At 37.3% G+C, this 22,014-nt stretch overlaps 1 protein-coding gene across 1 annotated transcript in view; it reads left to right on the top strand.

Moving 5' to 3' along the window:
- Positions 1 to 8,345: 8,345 nt before the first annotated feature.
- Positions 8,346 to 22,014, top strand: part of LOC128651929 (lysozyme g-like) — a 37,769-nt gene continuing 24,100 nt past the window's right edge. The window contains exon 1 of the mRNA XM_053704893.1: positions 8,346 to 8,519. Within this exon, the coding sequence (XP_053560868.1) occupies positions 8,432 to 8,519 (88 nt within the window). The 5' untranslated portion in view covers positions 8,346 to 8,431. The remainder of the gene's footprint in view (positions 8,520 to 22,014) is intronic.

Genomic DNA, 22,014 nt, shown 5'->3' with positions numbered 1-22,014 from the left:
CTTATTTACACAGTCAGAAATAATAACCCTTTACATTCTCAAGATCATTCAGTCACTCTCTTTCAATCATATTTTCTTATTTGCAGTCAAACATTTTAACCCTTTACTTTCACAAGATCACTCACTCACCCTCTGTCAATCATCTTTTCTTATTTGCACAGTCAGAAATATTAACCCTTTACATTCTCAAGATCACTCAGTCCCCCTCTGTCAATCATCTTTTCTTATTTGCACAGTCAGAAATATTAACCCTTTACATTCTCAAGATGACTCAGTCACCCTCTGTCAATCATCTTTTCTTTTTTGCACAGTCAGAAATATTAACCGTTTACATTCTCAAGATGACTCAGTCACCCTCTGTCAATCATGCTTTCTTATTTGCAGTCAGAAATATTAACCCTTTATATTCTCAAGATCACTCACTCATCCTCTGTCAATCATCTTTTCTTATTTGCAGTCAGAAATATTAACCCTTTATATTCTCGAGATCACACACTCACCCTCTGTCAATCATCTTTTCTTATTTGCACAGTCAGAAATATTAACCCTTTATATTCTCAAGATGACTCACTCACCCTCTGTCAATCATCTTTTCTTTTTTGCACAGTCAGAAATATTAACCGTTTACATTCTCAAGATGACTCAGTCACCCTCTGTCAATCATGCTTTCTTATTTGCAGTCAGAAATATTAACCCTTTATATTCTCAAGATCACTCACTCATCCTCTGTCAATCATCTTTTCTTATTTGCAGTCAGAAATATTAACCCTTTATATTCTCGAGATCACACACTCACCCTCTGTCAATCATCTTTTCTTATTTGCCCAGTCAGAAATATTAACCCTTTACATTCTCAAGATCACTCAGTCACCCTCTGTCAATCAACTTTTCTTATTTGCACAGTCAAAATATTAACCCTTTACATTCTCAAGATCTATCAGTTACCCTCTGTCAATCATCTTTTCTTATTTACAGTTAGAATTATTAACCCTTTACATTTTCAAGATCACTCAGTCACCCTCTGTCAATCATCTTTTCATATTTGCACAGTCAGAAATATTAACCCTTTACATTCTCAAGATCATTCAGTCACCCTCTGTCAATCATCTTTTCTTATTTGCACAGTCAGAAATATTAACTCTTTACATTCTCAAGATCACTCAGTCACCCTCTGTCAATCATCTTTTCCTATTTACAGTCAGAAATATTAAACCTTTACATTCTCAAGAAAACTCAGTCAACCTGTGTCAATCATCTTTTCTTATTTACAGAGTCACAAATATTAACCTTTTACATGCTCAAGATCATTCAGTCACCATCTGTCAATCATCTTTTCTTATTTGCAAAGTCAGAAATATTAACCCTTTACATTCTCTAGATCACAATCACCCTCTGTGAATCATCTTTTCTTATTTGCAGTCAGAAATATTAACCCTTTACATTCTCAAGATGACTCAGTCACCCTCTGTCAATCATCTTTTCTTATTTGCAAAGTCAGACATATTAACCCCTTACATTCTCAAGATCATTCAGTCACCCTCTGTCATTGATAATTTCTTAATTGCAGTCAGAAATATTAATCCTTTACATTCACAAGATGACTCAGTCACCCTTTGTGAATCATCTTTTCTTATTTCCAAAGTCAGAAATATTAACCCTTTACATTCTCTAGATCACAGTCACCCTCTGTCAGTCATCTTTTCTTATTTGCACAATCAGAAATATTAACCCTTTACATTATCAAGATCACTCAGTCACCCTTTGTGAATCATCTTTTCTTATTTGCAAAGTCAGAAATATTAACCCTTTACAGTCTCTAGATCACAGTCACCCTCTGTCAATCATCTTTTTTTATTTGCACAGTCAGAAATATTAACCCTTTACATTCTCAAGATCAGTCACCCTCTGTCAATTATCTTTTCTTATTTGCAGTCAGATATATTAACCCTTTACATTCTCTAGATCACAGTACCCCTCTGTCAATCATCTTTCCTTATTTGCAGTCAGATATATTAACCCTTTACACTCTCAATATGACTCAGTCACCCTTTGTCAATCATCTTTTCTTATTTGCAAAGTCAGAAATTTTAACCCTTTACATTCACAAGATCACTCAGTCACCCTCTGTCATTCATCTTTTCTTATTTGCAGTCAGAAATATTAACCCTTTACATTCACAAGATCACTCACTCAACCTCTGTCAATCATCTTTTCTTATTTGCACAGTCACAAATATTTACCCTTTCAATTCTCAAGATCACTCACTCACCCTCTGTCAATCAAATTTTCTTATTTGCACAGTCAGACATATTAAGCCTTTGTGAATTATCTTTTCTTATTTGCAAAGTCATAAATATTAACCCTTTACATTTTCAAGATCACCGTCACCCTCTGTCAATCATCTTTTTTTATTTGCACAGTCAGAAATATTAACCCTTTACATTCTCAAGATCACTCAGTCACCTTTGGGAATCATCTTTTCTTATTTGCAAAGTCAGAAATATTAACCCTTTACAGTCTCTAGATCACAGTCACCCTCTGTCAATCATCTTTTTTTATTTGCACAGTCAGAAATATTAACCCTTTACATTCTCAAGATCACTCAGTCACCTTTGGGAATCATCTTTTCTTATTTGCAAAGTCAGAAATATTAACCCTTTACAGTCTCTAGATCACAGTCACCCTCTGTCAATCATCTTTTTTTTTTTGCACAGTCAGAAATATTAACCATTTACATTAGCAAGATCACTCAGACACCTTCTGTCAATCATCTTTTCTTATTTGCACAGTCAGAAATATTAACCCTTTAAATTCTCAAAACAATTCAGTCACCCTATGTCAATCATCTTTTCTTATTTGCAGTCAGAAATATCAACCCTTTACATTCTTTAGATCACAGTCACCCTCTGTCAATCATCTTTTCTTATTTGCAGTCAGAAATATTAACCCTTTACATTCTCAAGATGACTCAGTCACCCTTTGTCAATCATCTTTTCTTATTTGCAAAGTCAGACATATTAACCCTTTACAGTCTCAAGATCATTCAATCACCCTCTGTCATTCATATTTTCTCATTTGCAGTCAGAAATATTAACCCTTTACATTCACAAGATGACTCAGTCACCCTTTATGAATCATCTTTTCTTATTTCCAAAGTCAGAAATATTAACCCTTTACATTCTCAAGATCACCGTCACCCTCTGTTAATCATCTTTTCTTATTTGCACAGTCAGAAATATTAACCCTTTACATTCTCAAGATCACTCAGTCACCCTTTGTGAATCATATTTTCTTATTTGCAAAGTCAGAAATATTAACCCTTTACAGTCTCTAGATCACAGTCACCCTCTGTCAATCATCTTTTTTTATTTGCACAGTCAGAAATATTAACCCTTTCCATTCTCAAGATCACTCAGTCACCTTCTGTCAATCATCTTTTCTTAGTTGCACAGTCAGAAATATTAACCCTTTACATTCTCAAGATAATTCAGTCACCCTCTGTCAATCATCTTTTCTTATTTGCAGTCAGAAATATTAACCCTTTGCATTCTTTAGATCACAGTCACCCTCTGTCAATCATCTTTTCTTATTTGCAGTCAGAAATATTAACCCTTTACATTCTCAAGATGACTCAGTCACCCTTTGTCAATCATCTTTTCTTATTTGCAAAGTCAGAAATATTAACCCTTTACATTCTCAAGATCATTCAGTCACCCTCTGTCATTCATATTTTCTTATTTGCAGTCAGAAATATTAACCCTTTACATTCACAAAATGACTCAATCACCCTTTGTGAATCATCTTTTCTTATTTGCAAAGTCAGAAATATTAACCCTTTACATTCTCAAGATCACCGTCACCCTCTGTCAATCATCTTTTCTTATTTGCAAAGTCAGAAATATTAACCCTTTACAGTCTCTATATCACAGTCACCCTCTGTCAATCATCTTTTTCTTATTTGCACAGTCAGAAATATTAACCCTTTACATTCTCTAGATCACAGTAACCCTCTGTCAATCATCTTTTTTTATTTGCACAGTCAGAAATATTAACCCTTTACATTCTCAAGATAACTCAGTCACCCTCTGTCATTCATCTTTTCTTATTTGCAGTCAGAAATATTAACCCTTTACATTCACAAGATCACTCACTCACCCTCTGTCAATCATCTTTTCTTATTTGCACAGACAGAAATATTTACCCTTTCCATTCTTAAGATCACTCACTCACCCTCTGTCAATCATATTTTCTTATTTGCACAGTCAGACATATTAACCCTTTACATTCTCGAAATGACTTAGTCACCCTCTGTCAATCATCTTTTCTTATTTGCCCAGTCAGAAATATTAACCCTTTACATTCTCAAGATGACTCAGTCACACTCTGTCAATCATATTTTCTTATTTGCAGTCAGAAATATTAACCCTTTACATTTTCAAGATCACTCTGTCAATCAACTTTTCTTATTTGCACAGTCAGAAATATTAACCCTTTACATTCTCAAGATAATTCAGTCACACTCTGTCAATCATCTTTTCTTATTTGCAGTCAGAAATATTAACCCTTTACATTCTTTAGATCACAGTCACCCTCTGTCAATCATCTTTTCTTATTTGCAAAGTCAGACATATTAACCCTTTACATTCTCAAGATCATTCAGTCACCCTCTGTCATTCATAGTTTTCCAATTGCAGTCAGAAATATTAACCCTTTACATTCACAAGATGACTCTGTCACCCTTTGTGAATCATGGGCGCGATCCCATATAGATCGTAGTTTGCGGCGCAAGCGAGGGAACCCGCGTCGCCCGCAGTTTCCGCTCGCAACTCGAGCTATCCCATATATGTCGCCGTCAGATGCTAATGTGCCGTAAGTCTGACAAACCAGCGATGTCCAGAAATCTGCGCAAGTACAAATTTCTGGCGTAGCCAGTGACTTGCGGCACGTTAGAAACTGCCGGCGCCTACAAAACCTGACTAAAGTCTAAATCACCCGCACTGTCTAACACGCCTCCCTAACATAGCCCGACACGTCTAACTCTCTATCCGCTATCCCCCCTCACTAGCCTAACAATAAAATATGTAATAACCCCTAAACTGCCGCTCGCGGAGCCCGCCGCTACCTAATAAAGTTATTAACCCCTAAACCGCCACCAGCTATATTAAATCTATAACCCCCTAAAGTGAGCCCCTAACACCGCCGCCATCTACCTTACCTACCCCCTAAAGTGAGCCCCTACCCCGCCGCTATCTATTTTAAAATTATTAACCCCTAATCTAATCCCCCTACCCCGCCGCCATCTATATTAAATTATTCAACCCCTAAAATACTAAACTATCCCTACCACTAAGCCTAAGTCAAAGTAACAGCTCTTTTGCCAGCCCTTAAAAGGGCTTTTGGCGGGGCTTTGTCACAAAGTAAACTGCTCTTTTGCCTACAATCTACATCCCCCTACACCGCGGCCACCTATAATAAATGTATTAACCCCTAATCTAATCCCCCTACACCGCCGCCAGCTATATTAACTATATTAACCCTAATTATATTAGGGTTAATATAGTTAATTTAGTTATTATATTATATATATTAACTATATTAACCCTAATTATATTAGGGTTCATATAGTTAATATCGTTATTATAATTATATATATATTAAGTATAATAACCCTATCTAACTCTAACATCCTAACTAAACTCTTATTAAAATAAATCTAATATTAATATTATTAATTAAAATATTCCTATTTAAATCTAAACACTTACCTATAAAATAAACCCTAAGATAGCTACAATATAATTAATAATTACATTATAGCTATGTTAGGGTTTATATTTATTTTACAGGTAAATAGTTAATTATTTTAACTAGGTATAATAGCTATGAAATAGTTATGAACTATTTAATAGCTACCTAGTTAAAATAATTACCCAATTACCTGTAAAATAAATCCTAACCTAAGTTACAAATACACCTACACTATCAATAAATTAAATAAACTACAAATATCTATCTAAAAATACAATTAAATAAACTAAACTAAATTACAAAAACAACAAACACTAAATTACAAAAAATAAAAAAAAGATTACAAGATTTTTAAGCTAATTACACCTATTCTAAGCACCCTAATAAAATAATAAAGCCCCCCAAAATAAAAAAATTCCCTACCCTATTCTAAATTAAAAAAAGTTCAAAGTCACTCACTCACCATCTGTCAATCATCTTTTCTTATTTGCAGAGTCAGAAATATTAACCCTTTACATTCTCAAGATCACTCACTCACCCTCTGTCAATCATATTTTCTTATTTGCACAGTCAGAAATATTAACCCTTTACATTCTCAAAATGACTTAGTCACCCTCTGTCAATCATATTTTCTTATTTGCCCAGTCAAAAATATTAACCCTTTACATTCTCGAGATGAGTAAGTCACCCTCTGTCAATCATCTTTTCTCATTTGCAGTCAGAAATATTAACCCTTTACATTCTCAATATTACTCTGTCACCTTCTGTCAATTATTTTTTTCTTATTTGCAGTCAGAAATATTAACCCTTTACATTCTAAAGATGATTCAGTCACCCTCTGTCATTCATCTTTTCTTATTTGCAGTCAGAAATATTAACCCTTTACATTCATAAGATGACTCAGTCACCCTTTGTGAATCATCTTTTCTTATTTGCAAAGTCAGAAATATTAACCCTTTACATTCTAATGATCACAGTTACCCTCTGTCATTCATCTTTTCTTATTTGCACAGTCAGAAATATTGACCCTTTACATTCTCAAGATCACCCAGTCAACCTTTGTGAATCATCTTTTTTTATTTGCAAAGTCAGAAATATTAACCCTTTACAGTCTCTAGATCACAGTCACCCTCTGTCAATCATCTTTTCTTATTTGCACAGTCAGAAATATTAACCCTTTACATTCTCAAGATGACTTAGTCACCCTCTGTCAATCATCTTTTTTTATTTGCACAGTCAGAAATATTAACCCTTTACATCCTCAAGATCATTCAGTCACCCTCTATCAATTATCTTTCTTATTTGCAGTCAAAAATATTAACCCTTTACATTCTCAAGATCACTCACTCACCCTCTGTCAATCATCTTTTCTTATTTGCACAGTCACAAATATTAACCTTTTACATTCTCAAGATCACTCAGTCCCCCTCTGTCAATCATCTTTTCTTATTTGCAAAGTCAGAAATATTTAGGCTTTACATTCTCTCATACATTTACAGACTCACAAAAATAAATAACTTCTTTCAAATACTCCCCCCCTCAGATTGTTACACAGTAAAGGGACTGACTGAACTTGGTGACTGAGTATAAGGGGTCAACAGCTGTGCAAGTCGTTGCAGCCATTGTGTGGTGGTATACAGATTCTGCAACCCGTCTGGGGCACTTTCTGGTTACAAACTTCGATGACAGACAGATTGTTCCGTCTGATTTTGCAACCAGTAATGTGCGCGTACCATATAATTCCTTGACCCGTGTAAATCAGCTTTTTTAAGGAGGTTGGGCCTCTAGCGCATGCACAGTGAGTGCCACAAACCTCCAGCAGCTGATTCATGTTAATCGGAAGTGACATGGTAGACACATTCCTACACGGTAGACAACTTATCTTAGAACACCGACCAGTGCGGGTCATGACTGTGGCTCCAGCTTCTGGCCTGGACTACTGAACTTTACCAGAGGAGGGAAACCATGCACCCTGTGAAAGCGGCAGTGCACACATCCAACAGCTGATGCCACTTCCGGTGACCCGGGTCCTATGGGTCCAGGACATTTTTAAAACACCTGGAAAACTATTTGAAGGCAGCGCAGGGATAAATGGGCAGCTGCTTTGGGCCCCACAACAAAGACTGGGCCCGGAGCAGCTGACCCTTTTGCTCACGCATTTACTTTAAACTTTTAATAGAAGCAGTACACCTGACACGTGCAATCACCCGCGATAAACCCACTTTATCTGGCACTAAATGTTATAAATTCCAAGAAAACAACTTTATCCTCAGTTTCATTATGAGTGCTATTACTTACAGGAACACAGAACAGTAGTTGGTTGGCTGTGTAATAGTGAAAGTGAAACCAGTGAATGAAAGTATTTTGCAAGATGATTGGTTCTTATTTTGTCTTGTTATTATTTCCTGGTACTGCAGGATATTCTTGTTTTATCTCCTGGTACAGCATGGTATTCCTGGTACTGCATGATATTCCTGGTACTGCATGCTATTATTGTTCTAATTTCCTGGCACTGCATGATATTCTTGTTTTCCTCCCTGAAAGGGGCAGGATCAAACAGTATTTGTGCTATTTAAAGGAATAGTGAAGGCCAGAAAAGATAATCAGAACATTTCTGCTCTTTGTGTGCTACAGATTTATCTCTGTGTGATATATAGCACCGGTGATCCAGCACAAGGAAGCTATGGCTTTACGGCATGCTGATATAATGACTGTTCCTACAACAGGGGCATCAGCTAAAACTGCAGGATATGACAAACTTTCCTTTAAGGGTGAGTACTCCCTGCACTGTTTTCCCCCAGTATACATGAAAATTAGCACTTATGTTTTATAGCCATATTCTTTTTGTTTCATTTTTTGTTGCTGTAAGAAGATCAAAATTATAAAAATAATTTTGACTCATACAATTTTCAACTAAAATGTAACTTAAATCAGTTAAATGTAAACCAGGGGCAGAACTACCATTGGTGCAGCAGGTGTAGTGTCTCCAGGGCCCAAGAGCTGCAGGGGGCCCATAAAAGCCAGCGATACATAGGCGTAAGCAGAATGTGTACAATCCTAATGCAGGGAAGCCTTTCATTAGTGCAAGTTGCAGGTCCATTTATGTATCCTCAATATCATTATATTGACCAGAATGTATTTTATTACGTTTGCTTTTTATTGAGTTACCTTTGGGGAGGCCCCAAAAAATCTTGCAGCAGGGCCCTCTGTTGAGTAGGTCCACTACTGATGTAAGCAGAATAGGACTTATTTTGTGTGAAAATACAAATGAGTTAAAAACATAGAGCAAGAAAATATTAAACACTATTCACAAAAAGGACCAGATTACGAGTGGAACCCCTTTATTTACGCTCAAATCTATAATACAAAGGGCGGGCTGTGTAAATTACAGCAATTCCTTTTTGTGCAAAATTGCAGTAATTTACGCTTCCCATATTTTCTATGGGTAGCGTTGAGCAGCAATATGTCCGAACGCAATCGCATTTGCCTCTCAAACTTATTACACAACCTAGTTTGGCTGGAAAAAAAACAATTGCACTAAACTACATTGTTAACCATTGAACTGCCACCCCTATTGCATAATAACCCACTACACTATTAACCCCTAAACTGCCACACACCCCATCACAAAGTAACACATTACACTATTAACCCCTAAACTGCCACACCACCCATCACAAAGTAACTCACTAACATCTAAACCCCTAACCTAACACCCCCTAAGTTACCCCAAAACAGACTATTTTTAGAGTAATTTTTTTTTAGATAGACTTTTTTTTTGGGGGGTTGTTACTTGAAGAGGTTTGTAGACTTTTTTTATTTCAGAAAAAGAGCTAACACTTTAGGACAATGCCCTACAAAAGGCCCTTTTAAAGGGACATTAAATACTTTGATATTGTACTATAAAATGATACTAGTGCAGAAATGTGTTAAAAAATAATAAATCAATGTGATAAAGTAATATTAAAGATACCATACTGTATAATAGTGTTCAAAAGTAATAATTTCATTGTGTAGGATAGATCTTCACATGTGTCCCCAAATTACTCAAAAGGATAATGAAACAATCTTAAAAAAGGCTCTTGTTACAGCCGAAACACAAAAACAACAGTTACCTGGGGTCGATGCATGCCTTATTACTTGTTGGTAAGCACAATTTTGTTAGTAGGTTTTATTTTGTTATAACAAAGTGCACTATGTTAGTACTTTTTTTTAGGCTATGATTTTGCACTTTTTACCTTGGAGACTGGTTCATTATCCTTTGGAGTAATTTGGGGACACATAAGAATATTTATCCTACACTATCCTACACAACAGTGATATCTTATGAACTTTTGGACACTATTATAAGTAATGTTTGATATTGTTTTTTAATATCACATTGATTTATCATTGTGTAACACGTTTCTTTACTATTAGATACACAACTGTTTTTGCAAGGGTAAACTGTACCCCTGTGGTAAATTGTGATCTTTGTGTTTCTAAAAGTACATTTTATTTTTATCTCACACACCAGAGCCTTATTTTTTGGTGCTTCCTTTTTTTTTTTTTTATATATTTTTTCACACAAACACATCCAGACACTGCTGGATTCAAGAATGTTTTACACAAAAACATCTGGGTCTTTTTTTTAGAAAACCATTTAGTTTATAAAATGTTTAATTATGTGTGATAAAAACCTTGCAATATACTTTCATCATTATTCATTTTGTCTTTTGAAGTAGAATGTTAATAAAAGCCTAGATTACAAGTTTTGCGGTAACAGGGGTGCGTTGCTAACGAGCCTTTTTTTTTCAGCGCTCACTTAAGACAACGCTGGTATTACAAGTTATCTGAATGGCCGCGTTAGCCTCAGAAAAGTGAGCGTTGAGCAAAGTTTAGCTGCACATCTCACTGTAATACCAGCGTTGCTTAAGTCAGCGGTAAGCTGGTGTAAAGTGCTCGTGCACGATTTCCCCATAGGAAACAATGGGTCTGAGACGGCTGAATAAAAACCTAACACCTGCAAAAAAGCAGCGTCCAGCTTCTAACGCAGCCCCATTGTTTCCTATGGGAAAATAAAAAATATGTCTACACCTAACACCCTAACATGAACCCCGAGTCTAAACACCCCTAATCTTACACTTATTAACCCCTAATCTGCTGCCCCCGACATCGTTGCCACCTGCATTATACTATTAACCCCTAATCTGCCGCTCCGGACACCACTGCCACTTACATTATAACTATGAACCCCTAATCTGCTGCCCCTAACATCGCCGACACCTACATTATATTTATTAACTCCTAATCTGCCAACCCCAATGTCGCCGTCACCTACCTACAATTATTAACCCCTAATCTGCTGCCCCCAACGTCGCCACCACTTTAACTAAATGTATTAACCCCTAAACCTAATTCTAACCCTAACCCTAACACCCCCCCTAACTTAAATATAATTTAAATAAATATAAATAAAATTACTATAACTAAATAAATTAATCCAATTTAAAACTAAATACTTACCTATAAAATAAACCCTAATGTAACTGTAACTAATAGTTACATTGTATCTAGCTTAGGATTTATTTTTATTTTACAGGCAACTTTGTATTTATTTTAACTAGGTAGAATAGTTATTAAATAGTTATTAACTATTTAATAACTACCTAGCTAAAATAAATACAAAATCACCTGTAAAATAAAACCTAACCTAAGTTACAATTACACCTAACACTACTCTATAAATAAATTAATTAACTCAATTAAATTAAACTAATTACAATTAAATTAAATAAACTAAATTACGAAAAAAAAAACCACTAAATTACAGAAAATAAAAAAGAAATTACAATTTTTTAAACTAATTAAACCTAATCGAATCCCCCTAATAAATAAAAAAGCCCCCAAAATAATAAAATTCCCTACCCTATACTAAATTACAAATAGTCCTTAAAAGGGCCTTTTGCGGGGCATTGCCCCAAAGTAATCAGCTCTTTTACCTGTAAAAAGAAAATACAATAATCCCCCCAACATTACAACCCACCACCCACACACCCCTACTCTAAAACCTACCCAATCCCCACTTAAAAAAACCTAACACTAACCCCCTGAAGATCACCCTACCTTGAGCCGTCTTCACCCAGCCGGGCACAAGTGGTCCTCCATACGGCAGAAGTCAGGGCATTTAGCTCTTTTACGTTGCCCAAACCCTAATCTAAAAATAAAACCCAGCTAAGGGCAATGCCCATCCAAATGCCCTTTTCAGGGCAATGGGGAGCTTAGGTTTTTTAGGTAGGTTTTTATTTGGGGTGGTTTGTTGTGTGGGTGGTGGGTTTAACTGTTGGGGGGTAGTTTGTATTTTTTATTACAGGTAAAAGAATTGATTGCTTTGGGACAATGCCCTGCAAAAGATCCTTTTAAGGGCCATTGGCAGTTTAGTGTAGGTTAGGTTTTTTTTATTTTGGGGGGCTTTTTAATTTTGATAGGGCTATTAGATTAGGTGTAATTAGTTTAAATATTTGATCATTTCTTTTTTATTTTGTGTAATTTAGTGTATATTGTTTTTTGTAATTTAGAGTTTATTATTTTTTGTAACAGAGTTTATTTTTTGTAACAGTTTATTATTTTTTGTAATTTAGATAAATGTTTTTTTGTAATTTAATTTATTTAATTATAGTGTAATGTTAGGTTTAACTCTACCTAGTTAAAATAAATACAAACTTACCTGTAAAATAAAAATAAAACCTAAGCTAGATACAATATAACTATTAATTATATTGTAGCTAGCTTAGGTTTATTTTACATGTAAGTATTTAGTCTTAAATAGGTATTATTTAGGTAATAATAGTAATTTTGATTTATTTTAATTATATTAAAGTTAGGGTTGTTAGGGTTAGGGTTAGACGTAGGGTTAGGTTTAGGGGTTAACGTATTTATTTAGTGTTAGTGATGTGTGAGGCCAGAGGTTTAGGGGGTTTATAACTTTAGTAAAGTGGTGGCGGCGATGTTGGGGGCGGAAGATTAGGGGTTAATAAGTTTAGGTAGGAGGCGGCGACATTGGGGTTGGCAGATTAGGGGTTAATAAGTGTAATGTAGGTGGTGGTGACATTGGGGCGGCAGATTAGGGGTTAATAAGTGTAATGTAGGTGGCGGCGACATTTGAGGCGGCAGATTAGGGATTAATAAATGTAATGTAGGTGGCGGCGACATTGGGGGCAGCAGATTAGGGTTTAATAAGTGTAATGTAGGTGGCGGCAATGTCGGGGGTGGCAGATTAGGGGTGTTAATACTCGGGGGTTTATGTTAGGGTGTTAGGTTTAAACATATATTTTCTTTCCCCATAGGAATCAATGGGGCTGTGTTACGGAGCTTTATGCTCCAGTATTGCAGGTGTTAGGCTTTTTCTTCTATGGGCAAATCTTGCTCGAGCACATAAAAGCAGCTCACAGCAGCGCTGGTATTTGGGTTCGGTATGGAGCTCAACGCTGCCATATTGCCTGCTAACGCCGAGCTTTTGAAAACCTGTAATACCAGCGCTGTTAAAGGTGAGCGGTTGAAATAACTTGCAAGTTAGAAGCAAGGCAGCCATAAAGCAAAACTCGTAATCTGGCTGATTGTTTTCTATGTAAAAAAGTTTATTTTTCCCTGTTACATTCCTAAGTTGTGTGAGTGCACGGCAACTGGCAGGTTTATAAATGTAAATAACAAGCTACACAGAGGGAGGGGAGAGATAGCAGGCTGATTATACTTTTACCTGGAGGTTTATTCAATAAAATATTTGGTTTTATTTGGCTGGCAACATTATTAAAAAAATGTCAGTCCTTCTATTTCCCTGATGGAATTATATAAAGCCCCTTTTATAACAAAACATAACATTTGTAAATTACACAGGAATCTATCATATTACATATGTGCACTGTAAAATCTAATTTAAGTACACCGGAAGTGCAAAAACACATACAATTGTACATATTAGTATAAAATACAAAACATAATTTTTTCGTAAAATGGGTTGAACATGTGGGTTCCATGGGCGTGTTTAAATTTTTCTCTTAAATTCCAGCGTTATTCTCAAAACATTTCGTCCCTGCAGTTCTCACTCGTTTTTACAAATGAAAAGGTGGTGAGGTTGTGACAAAATACTGAAAATATAAATACCCTGATATTAGCTTGCATTGGTAGGTGGCGGTTTAGGCTTTACTCTCCTTACCACCTCCCATACCAGTGTGGGGGTTGATTAGGTGATTATTGATGGTTAGCATTTAGTAGGCCTTAATCTCCTACCCACTCCCCATACCTATATGGGGGTTGATTAGGTGATTATTGATGGTTACCATTTATTAGGCCTTAATCTCCTAACCACTCTAATACCTGTATGTGGTTTATTAGGTGATTAGGTTAGGGAATCTTATGGGTTAATAGTGCATTTATCTACAATATATTTAAAATATTATGCTTTTATATGTAACATGCATATTCTTTAAACTATTGTATATAAGCAAATATGCATTTATTTTTTCTTGTGTTTTTTATTGTAAGCATAAATATATATTCTAAAATGTATATTTGTTTAAAAAGGTGCTAATATTACAATTTTATTATTACATAACAGTCATGCAGTTATGTAATATTATAATTATAATGCAACTGTCTTTTATAACATAAATATCTATTTTACAGATATATTTAAAATAATAAACACATCAAGCAAGAACATCTACATTTTAATGTATATAGCCAATACTTAAAGGGACACTAAACACAAATTTTTTCTTTCATGATTCAGGTAGAGAATACAATTTTAAACAACATTCCAATTTACTTCTATTATAGAAATTGCTTTATTCTTTAGCTATTCTTTGCTAAAGAAATAGCAATGGACATGAGTGAGCCAATCACACGAGTCATCTGCAGCCACCAATCAGTAGCCACTAAGCATATCTAGATATTCTTTTCAGCAAAGGATATCAAGAGAATGAAGCAAAATAGATAGTATAAATAAATTAGAAAGCTGTTTAAAATTACATGATGTTTCCAAATCATGAAAGAAGAAATGTGTGTTTCATGTCCCTTTAAACTAATATACATTATACGTAACCATGCCTTTCATTTCAAACATTATTGATATAATGTAGTTAGGCCTTACATTGATATTTAATATTTAAATTGTTATGCATGTATATTGCATAATGCAATTAGCTTGTTGTGTTTGTTAGTGATAACATAGATATATATGTTGATATATATATATATTATTTTATAGTAGTCAGTAGCATTAAAGTATATTTTTTTACATAACACTCATGCAGTTATCAAATAATAAACACAACAAGCAATATTAATTACATTTTTTCTAACACCCCACACCCTCTTACTTTAACCTGCTTTGTGCAGTTATTTATTTATTTTTAAAAAAGCTATTTTTTTAATTTTAAAAAGGATATGTCCACTTTATTTTGGGGTAAATCGGGGGACATTTTTTTTTTCATTAACCAGAAATCTGATATGAATGCTACCTTCTGGGAGTAAGGGGGCACTTTATTTCTGGTCCCCCATTCCTCCCAAAAGGTACCACCCCCAAACAAGTGGTATCCTTAGGTGCCTCATGAAATTGACGACAAGATACTATAAGGGAGACTTGATCCCCGGAACCCTGCTCAATCGACATCCCTTTTAAGAAGCGGCAGACTGGCGGTCAATTCCGGTCTGACACCGATTTCCAGGAGCCTGGCTATCCGGCAAGGTTTTGCCAACCCACCGGCGGATGGGCCCAATCTCTGTGACACATTATGTAAACAATGATTATAATTTTGAAAAAAGAAGGAAATTATCCCATACAACACCGTGCACTATAAGGTCATGGGATAGTATACAAAAGGTGATCTTCGTCGTACCTCAAAGAAAATGGAGAGAAACTTTCAGAGTGCCAAACCATACCAGAATATCCCTTAAAGCACAACAGGAAAACTACTCACATGATTTTGAGCTACTATAGCTCTAAGTGATGCGCTCAGTAACAAATGGATCCAAGACTGTATTTGTTGTAGGGGGTTCCAATATTTAATAACAAAAATACAAACGTGTTAAAAACTAAGATTCTTTAAAAAACAAAGTCCTTGCAAAATAGAAAGGCAATAAATGTCCGTCTGGGGTACCAGGGGCTATCAACAGGCAACACTTTCAGACCTTCTCCCTAGATAGATATCAGAAGGGTCCTGTGCGATTTGATTTCAATATGCCTGCCCCTCCTTGTGACTTTGCCTTTGTGCCACCATTCAGCAAGCGCTATACAGAGCGCTTAACCAAATATGGACCAGCTCCTAAGCTTAGATTCCTGCTTTTTCAAATAAAGATAGCAAGAGAACGAAGACAATTTGGTAATAGGAATAAATTAGAAAGTTGATTAGAATTATATGCTCTATCTGGATTGAGAAAGAAAAAAAAATGGGTTTAGTATTCCTTTAACCCCTTAATGACCGGACCATTTTTCAATTTTCTTACCCTTAATGACAATGGCTATTTTTACATTTCTGCAGTGTTTGTGTTTAGCTGTAATTTTCCTCTTACTCATTTACCGTACCCACACATATTATATACCGTTTTTCTCGCCATTAAATGGACTTTCTAAGGATACCATTATTTTCATCATATCTTATAATTTCCTATAAAAAAAAATATAAAATATGAGGAAAAAATTGAAAAAAACACACTTTTTCTAACTTTGACCCCCAAAATCTGTTACACATCTACAATCACCAAAAAACACCTATGCTAAATAGTTTCTAAATTTTGTCCTGAGTTTAGAAATACCCAATGTTTACATGTTCTTTACTTTTTTTGCAAGTTATAGGGCCATAAATACAAGTAGCACTTTGCTATTTCCAAACAACTTTTTTTCAAAATTAGCGCTAGTTACATTGGAACCCTGATATCTGTCAGGAATACCTGAATATCCCTTGACATGTATATATTTTTTTTTAGAAGACAACCCAAAGTATTGATCTAGGCCCATTTTGGTATATTTCATGCCACCATTTCACCGCCAAATGTCATCAAATAAAAAAAAAAGTTCACTTTTTCACAAATTTTGTCACAAACTTTAGGTTTCCCACTGAAATTATTTACAAACAGCTTCTGCAATTAAGGCACAAATGGTTGTAAATGCTTCTTTGGGATCCCCTTTGTTCAGAAATAGCAGACTTATATGGCTTTGTGGTTGCTTTTTGGTAAGTAGAAGGCCGCTAAATGCTGCTGCGCACCACACGTAAATTATGCCCAGCAGTTAAGGGGTTAAATTAGGTAGCTTGTAGGGAGCTTGCAGGGTTAATTTTAGCTTTAGGGTAGAGATCAGCCTCCCACCTGACACATCCCACCCCCTGATCCCTCCCAAACAGTTCTCTTCCCTCCCCCACCCCACAATTGTCCCCGCCATCTTAAGTACTGGCAGAAAGTCTGCCAGTACTAAATAAAAGGAGTTTTTATTTTTTTTAATAAAAAAAAATAAAATGTTTTAGCTGTGATGGACTCCTGCCTTAGCCCCAACCTCCATGATCCCCCCCCCCCAGCAATCTAACCCTCTCCCCTACCTAATTGCCGCCATCTTGGGTACTGGCAGTTGTCTGCCAGTACCCAATTTGCCCCCCAAAAAAGTGTTTTTAATTATTATTTTTTATTTCTAATTTATTTTTTTCTGTAGTGTAGCAGCCCCCCACAATACCCCAACCCCCTCCCCCTCCCAGATCCTCATATATATATATTCCCCCCCCCTCTTCCCACTCATTGGTGTCAGTGTGTTTAGGTGATCGCGGGCGTGCGCGCGCACCCGCGCGCGCACGCGCACGCGCATGCGCGCCCCCGCACGCTCCCGGCACCCGGCGTGCACATTGCACTAACAGGAGCCGGATGCCGGGTAGCGATGGGCCGCCCACCCGCCTCCCTGTTGCGCTCCCACCCACCAACGAACCGGCCGCATCGCTACCGGTGCAGAGAGGGCCACAGAGTGGCTCTCTCTGCATCGGATGCTTTCTAAGGGTATTGCAGGATGCCTCAATATCGAGGCATCACTGCAATACCCTGAGAGCTGCTGGAAGCGATTGCGATCGCTTCCAGCACTCTCTTAGACAAGTGACGTACCAGGTACGTCCATTGTCACTAACTGCAAGTTTTTGCAGGACGTACCTGGTACGTCACTTGTCATTAAGGGGTTAACCCCTTAATGACAAGTGACGTACCAGGTACGTCCTGCAAAAACTTGCAGTTAGTGACAATGGACGTACCTGGTACGTCACTTGTCTAAGAGAGTGCTGGAAGCGATCGCAATCGCTTCCAGCAGCTCTCAGGGTATTGCAGTGATGCCTCGATATTGAGGCATCCTGCAATACCCTTTAGAAACATCCGATGCAGAGAGAGCCACTCTGTGGCCCTCTCTGCACCGGTAGCGATGCGGCCGGTTCGTTGGTGGGTGGGAGCGCAACAGGGAGGCGGGTGGGCGGCCCATCGCTACCCGGCATCCGGCTCCTGTTAGTGCAATGTGCACGCCGGGTGCCGGGAGCGTGCAGGGGCGCGCATGCGCGTGCGCGTGCGCGCGATTACCTACCCACACTGACACCAATGAGTGGGAAGAGGGGGGGGAAAGTAATAATATAATAATAAATATATGAGGATCTGGGAGGGGGAGGGGGTTGGGGTATTGTGGGGGGCTGCTACACTACAGAAAAAATTAAAATGGAAATAAAAAATAATAAAAAAACCACTTTTTTGGGGGGCAAATTGGGTACTGGCAGACAGCTGCCAGTACCCAAGATGGCGGCAATTAGGTAGAGGAGAGGGTTAGAGAGCTGGGGGGGGGATCATGGAGGTTGGGGCTAAGGCAGGAGTCCATCACAGCTAAAACATTTTATTTTTTTTTATTAAAAAAAAGAAAAACTCCTTTTATTTAGTACTGGCAGACTTTCTGCCAGTACTTAAGATGGCGGGGACAATTGTGGGGTGGGGGAGGGAAGAGAACTGTTTGGGAGGGATCAGGGGGTGGGATGTGTCAGGTGGGAGGCTGATCTCTACCCTAAAGCTAAAATTAACCCTGCAAGCTCCCTACAAGCTACCTAATTTAACCCCTTAACTGCTGGGCATAATTTACGTGTGGTGCGCAGCAGCATTTAGCGGCCTTCTACTTACCAAAAAGCAACCCCAAAGCCATATAAGTCTGCTATTTCTGAACAAAGGGGATCCCAAAGAAGCATTTACAACCATTTGTGCCTTAATTGCAGAAGCTGTTTGTAAATAATTTCAGTGGGAAACCTAAAGTTTGTGACAAAATTTGTGAAAAAGTGAACTTTTTTTTTTATTTGATGACATTTGGCGGTGAAATGGTGGCATGAAATATACCAAAATGGGCCTAGATCAATACTTTGGGTTGTCTTCTAAAAAAAAATATATACATGTCAAGGGATATTCAGGTATTCCTGACAGATATCAGGGTTCCAATGTAACTAGCGCTAATTTTGAAAAAAAGTTGTTTGGAAATAGCAAAGTACTACTTGTATTTATGGCCCTATAACTTGCAAAAAAAGTAAAGAACATGTAAACATTGGGTATTTCTAAACTCAGGACAAAATTTAGAAACTATTTAGCATAGGTGTTTTTTGGTGATTGTAGATGTGTAACAGATTTTGGGGGTCAAAGTTAGAAAAAGTGTGTTTTTTTCAATTTTTTCCTCATATTTTATATTTTTTTTATAGGAAATTATAAGATATGATGAAAATAATGGTATCCTTAGAAAGTCCATTTAATGGCGAGAAAAACGGTATATAATATGTGTGGGTACAGTAAATGAGTAAGAGGGAAATTACAGCTAAACACAAACACTGCAGAAATGTAAAAATAGCCATTGTCATTAAGGGTAAGAAAATTGAAAAATGGTCCGGTCATTAAGGGGTTAACCCCTTAATGACCACATCACTTTTCCATTTTCTGTCCGTTTGGGACCAAGGCTATTTTTACATTTTTGAGGTGTTTGTGTTTAGCTGTAATTTTCCTCTTACTCATTTACTGTACCCACACATATTATATACCGTTTTTCTCGCCATTAAATGAACTTTCTAAAGATACCATTATTTTCATCATATCTTATAATTTACTATAAAAAAAATTATAAAATATGAGGAAAAAATGGAAAAAAACACACTTTTTCTAACTTTGACCCCCAAAATCTGACTCATTGACATGTATATATTTTTTTTTAGTAGACAACCCAAAGTATTGATCTAGGCCCATTTTGGTATATTTCATGCCACCATTTCACCGCCAAATGCAATCAAATAGAAAAAATTGTTCACTTTTCACAAATTTTTTCATAAACTTTTGGTTTCTAACTTAAATTATTTACAAACAGCTTGTGCAATTATGGCATAAATGGTTGTAAATTCTTCTCTGGGATCCCCTTTGTTCAGAAATAGCAGACATATATGACTTTGGTGTTGCTTTTTGGTAATTAGAAGGCCGCTAAATGCTACTGCGCACCACACGTGTATTATGCCCAGCAGTGAAGGGGTTAATTAGGGAGCATGTAGGGAGCTTTTTGGGGTAGTTTTAGCTTTAGTGTAGTGTAGTAGACAACCCCAAGTATTGATCTAGGCCAATTTTGGTATATTTCATGCCACCATTTCACTGCTAAATGCGATCAAATTAAAAGAAACGTTAATTTTTTCTCAATTTTAGGTTTCTCACTGAAATTATTTACAAACACCTTCTGCAATTATGGCACAAATGGTTGTAAATGCTTCTCTGGGATCCCCTTTGTTCAGAAATAGCAGACATATATGGCTTTGGCATTGCTTTTTGGTAATTAGAAGGCCTCTAAATGCCGCTGCGCATCACACGTGTATTATGGCTAGCAGTGAAGGGGTTAATTATGTAGCTTGTAGGGAGCTTGCAGGGTTAATTTTAGCTTTAGTGTAGAGCTCAGCCTCCCACCTGAAACATCAGACCCCCTGATCCCTCCCAAACAGCTCTCTTCCCTCCCCCACCCCACAATTGTCCCCGCCATCTTAAGTACTGGCAGAAACTCTGCCAGTACTAAAATAAAAGGTATTTGGCCCTTTTTTTAAAAAAAAAAAAAAGCATATTTACATATGCTGATGTGTAGGATCCCCCCTTAGACCCCAACCTCACTGATCCCCCACCAAACTGCTCTCTAACCCTTCCCCTCTGCAATAATGGGCGCCATCTTGGGTACTGGCAGCTGTCTGCCAGTACCCAGTTTTGTAACAAAATGTGCCTTTTTTTTTTTTAATTCCCTTTTCTGTAGTGTAGCTTTCCCCCCCCACCGAGACCAACCCCCAACCCCTTCCAGGACCCTTAGATTGCATTTTAGTGGGGGGTTTTTTCAACTTTTTAACTTTTTTTTTTCTGTAGTGTAGCGGTTCCCACCCGCTCCCGCCCCGTGCACGCGCCTGCCCACCACCCCCGTGCACGCGCGCGCTCCCGTGCGCACCCCCGTAGCTCCCGCCCCCCGATCCCGCCCCCCTCCACTCCACATAGCGCACCGATGGCCGCCACCCGCCTCCCACGTAAGCTCCCACCCACCAACGATACCGGCCATCGATGTCCGGTGCAGAGAGGGCCACAGAGTGGCTCTCTCTGCATCGGATGGCCAAGGGGGGTTATTGCAGGATGCCTCCATATCGAGGCATCACTGCAATAACCGGAAAGCAGCTGGAAGCGAGCAGGATCGCTTCCAGCTGCTTTCCAGACCAAGGACGTACGCCACACGTCCTCGGTCATTAACTGACTTTTTTTTGAGGACGTGTGGCGTACGTCCTTGGTCGTTAAGGGGTTAAAGGAGCAGTAATGCACTACTGGGTGCTAGCTGAACACATTGGGTAATCCAATGAAATTAAGCATAAATGTGCAGCCACCAATCATCAGCTAGATCCCACTAGTGCATTCCTGATCCTGTGCCTACCTATGTATGTTAAAAAAAGATACCAAGAGAATAAAGTAAATTATATAGTATAATAAAAGTTATATGAAAGTCAAAATTAAACTTTCATTGTTTAGACAGAGCATGCAATTAAAAAAATGTCCCCAATACTCTTCCTTTATCAAATTGTCTTTATTTTCTTGGTATCCTTTGTTGTAGAGCATAGGTAGACTTCGGAGCATGCATGTGCCTATATGGCAACAGTGCAGTAATGCATATTATAACATTAGTGCAATAACAACATGAAAATATAAGGGCCTAAAAAGCTTAAAGTGGCAGTTACATATGAATTTTAAATTCAAACA

This window comes from Bombina bombina, chromosome 3 (genome assembly GCF_027579735.1).
Source record: "Bombina bombina isolate aBomBom1 chromosome 3, aBomBom1.pri, whole genome shotgun sequence".
In the NCBI taxonomy this organism is placed as follows: Eukaryota; Metazoa; Chordata; class Amphibia; order Anura; family Bombinatoridae; genus Bombina; species Bombina bombina.
Note: the sequence above shows the minus strand (reverse complement) of the source record. Positions and strands in the feature narration are given on the sequence as shown.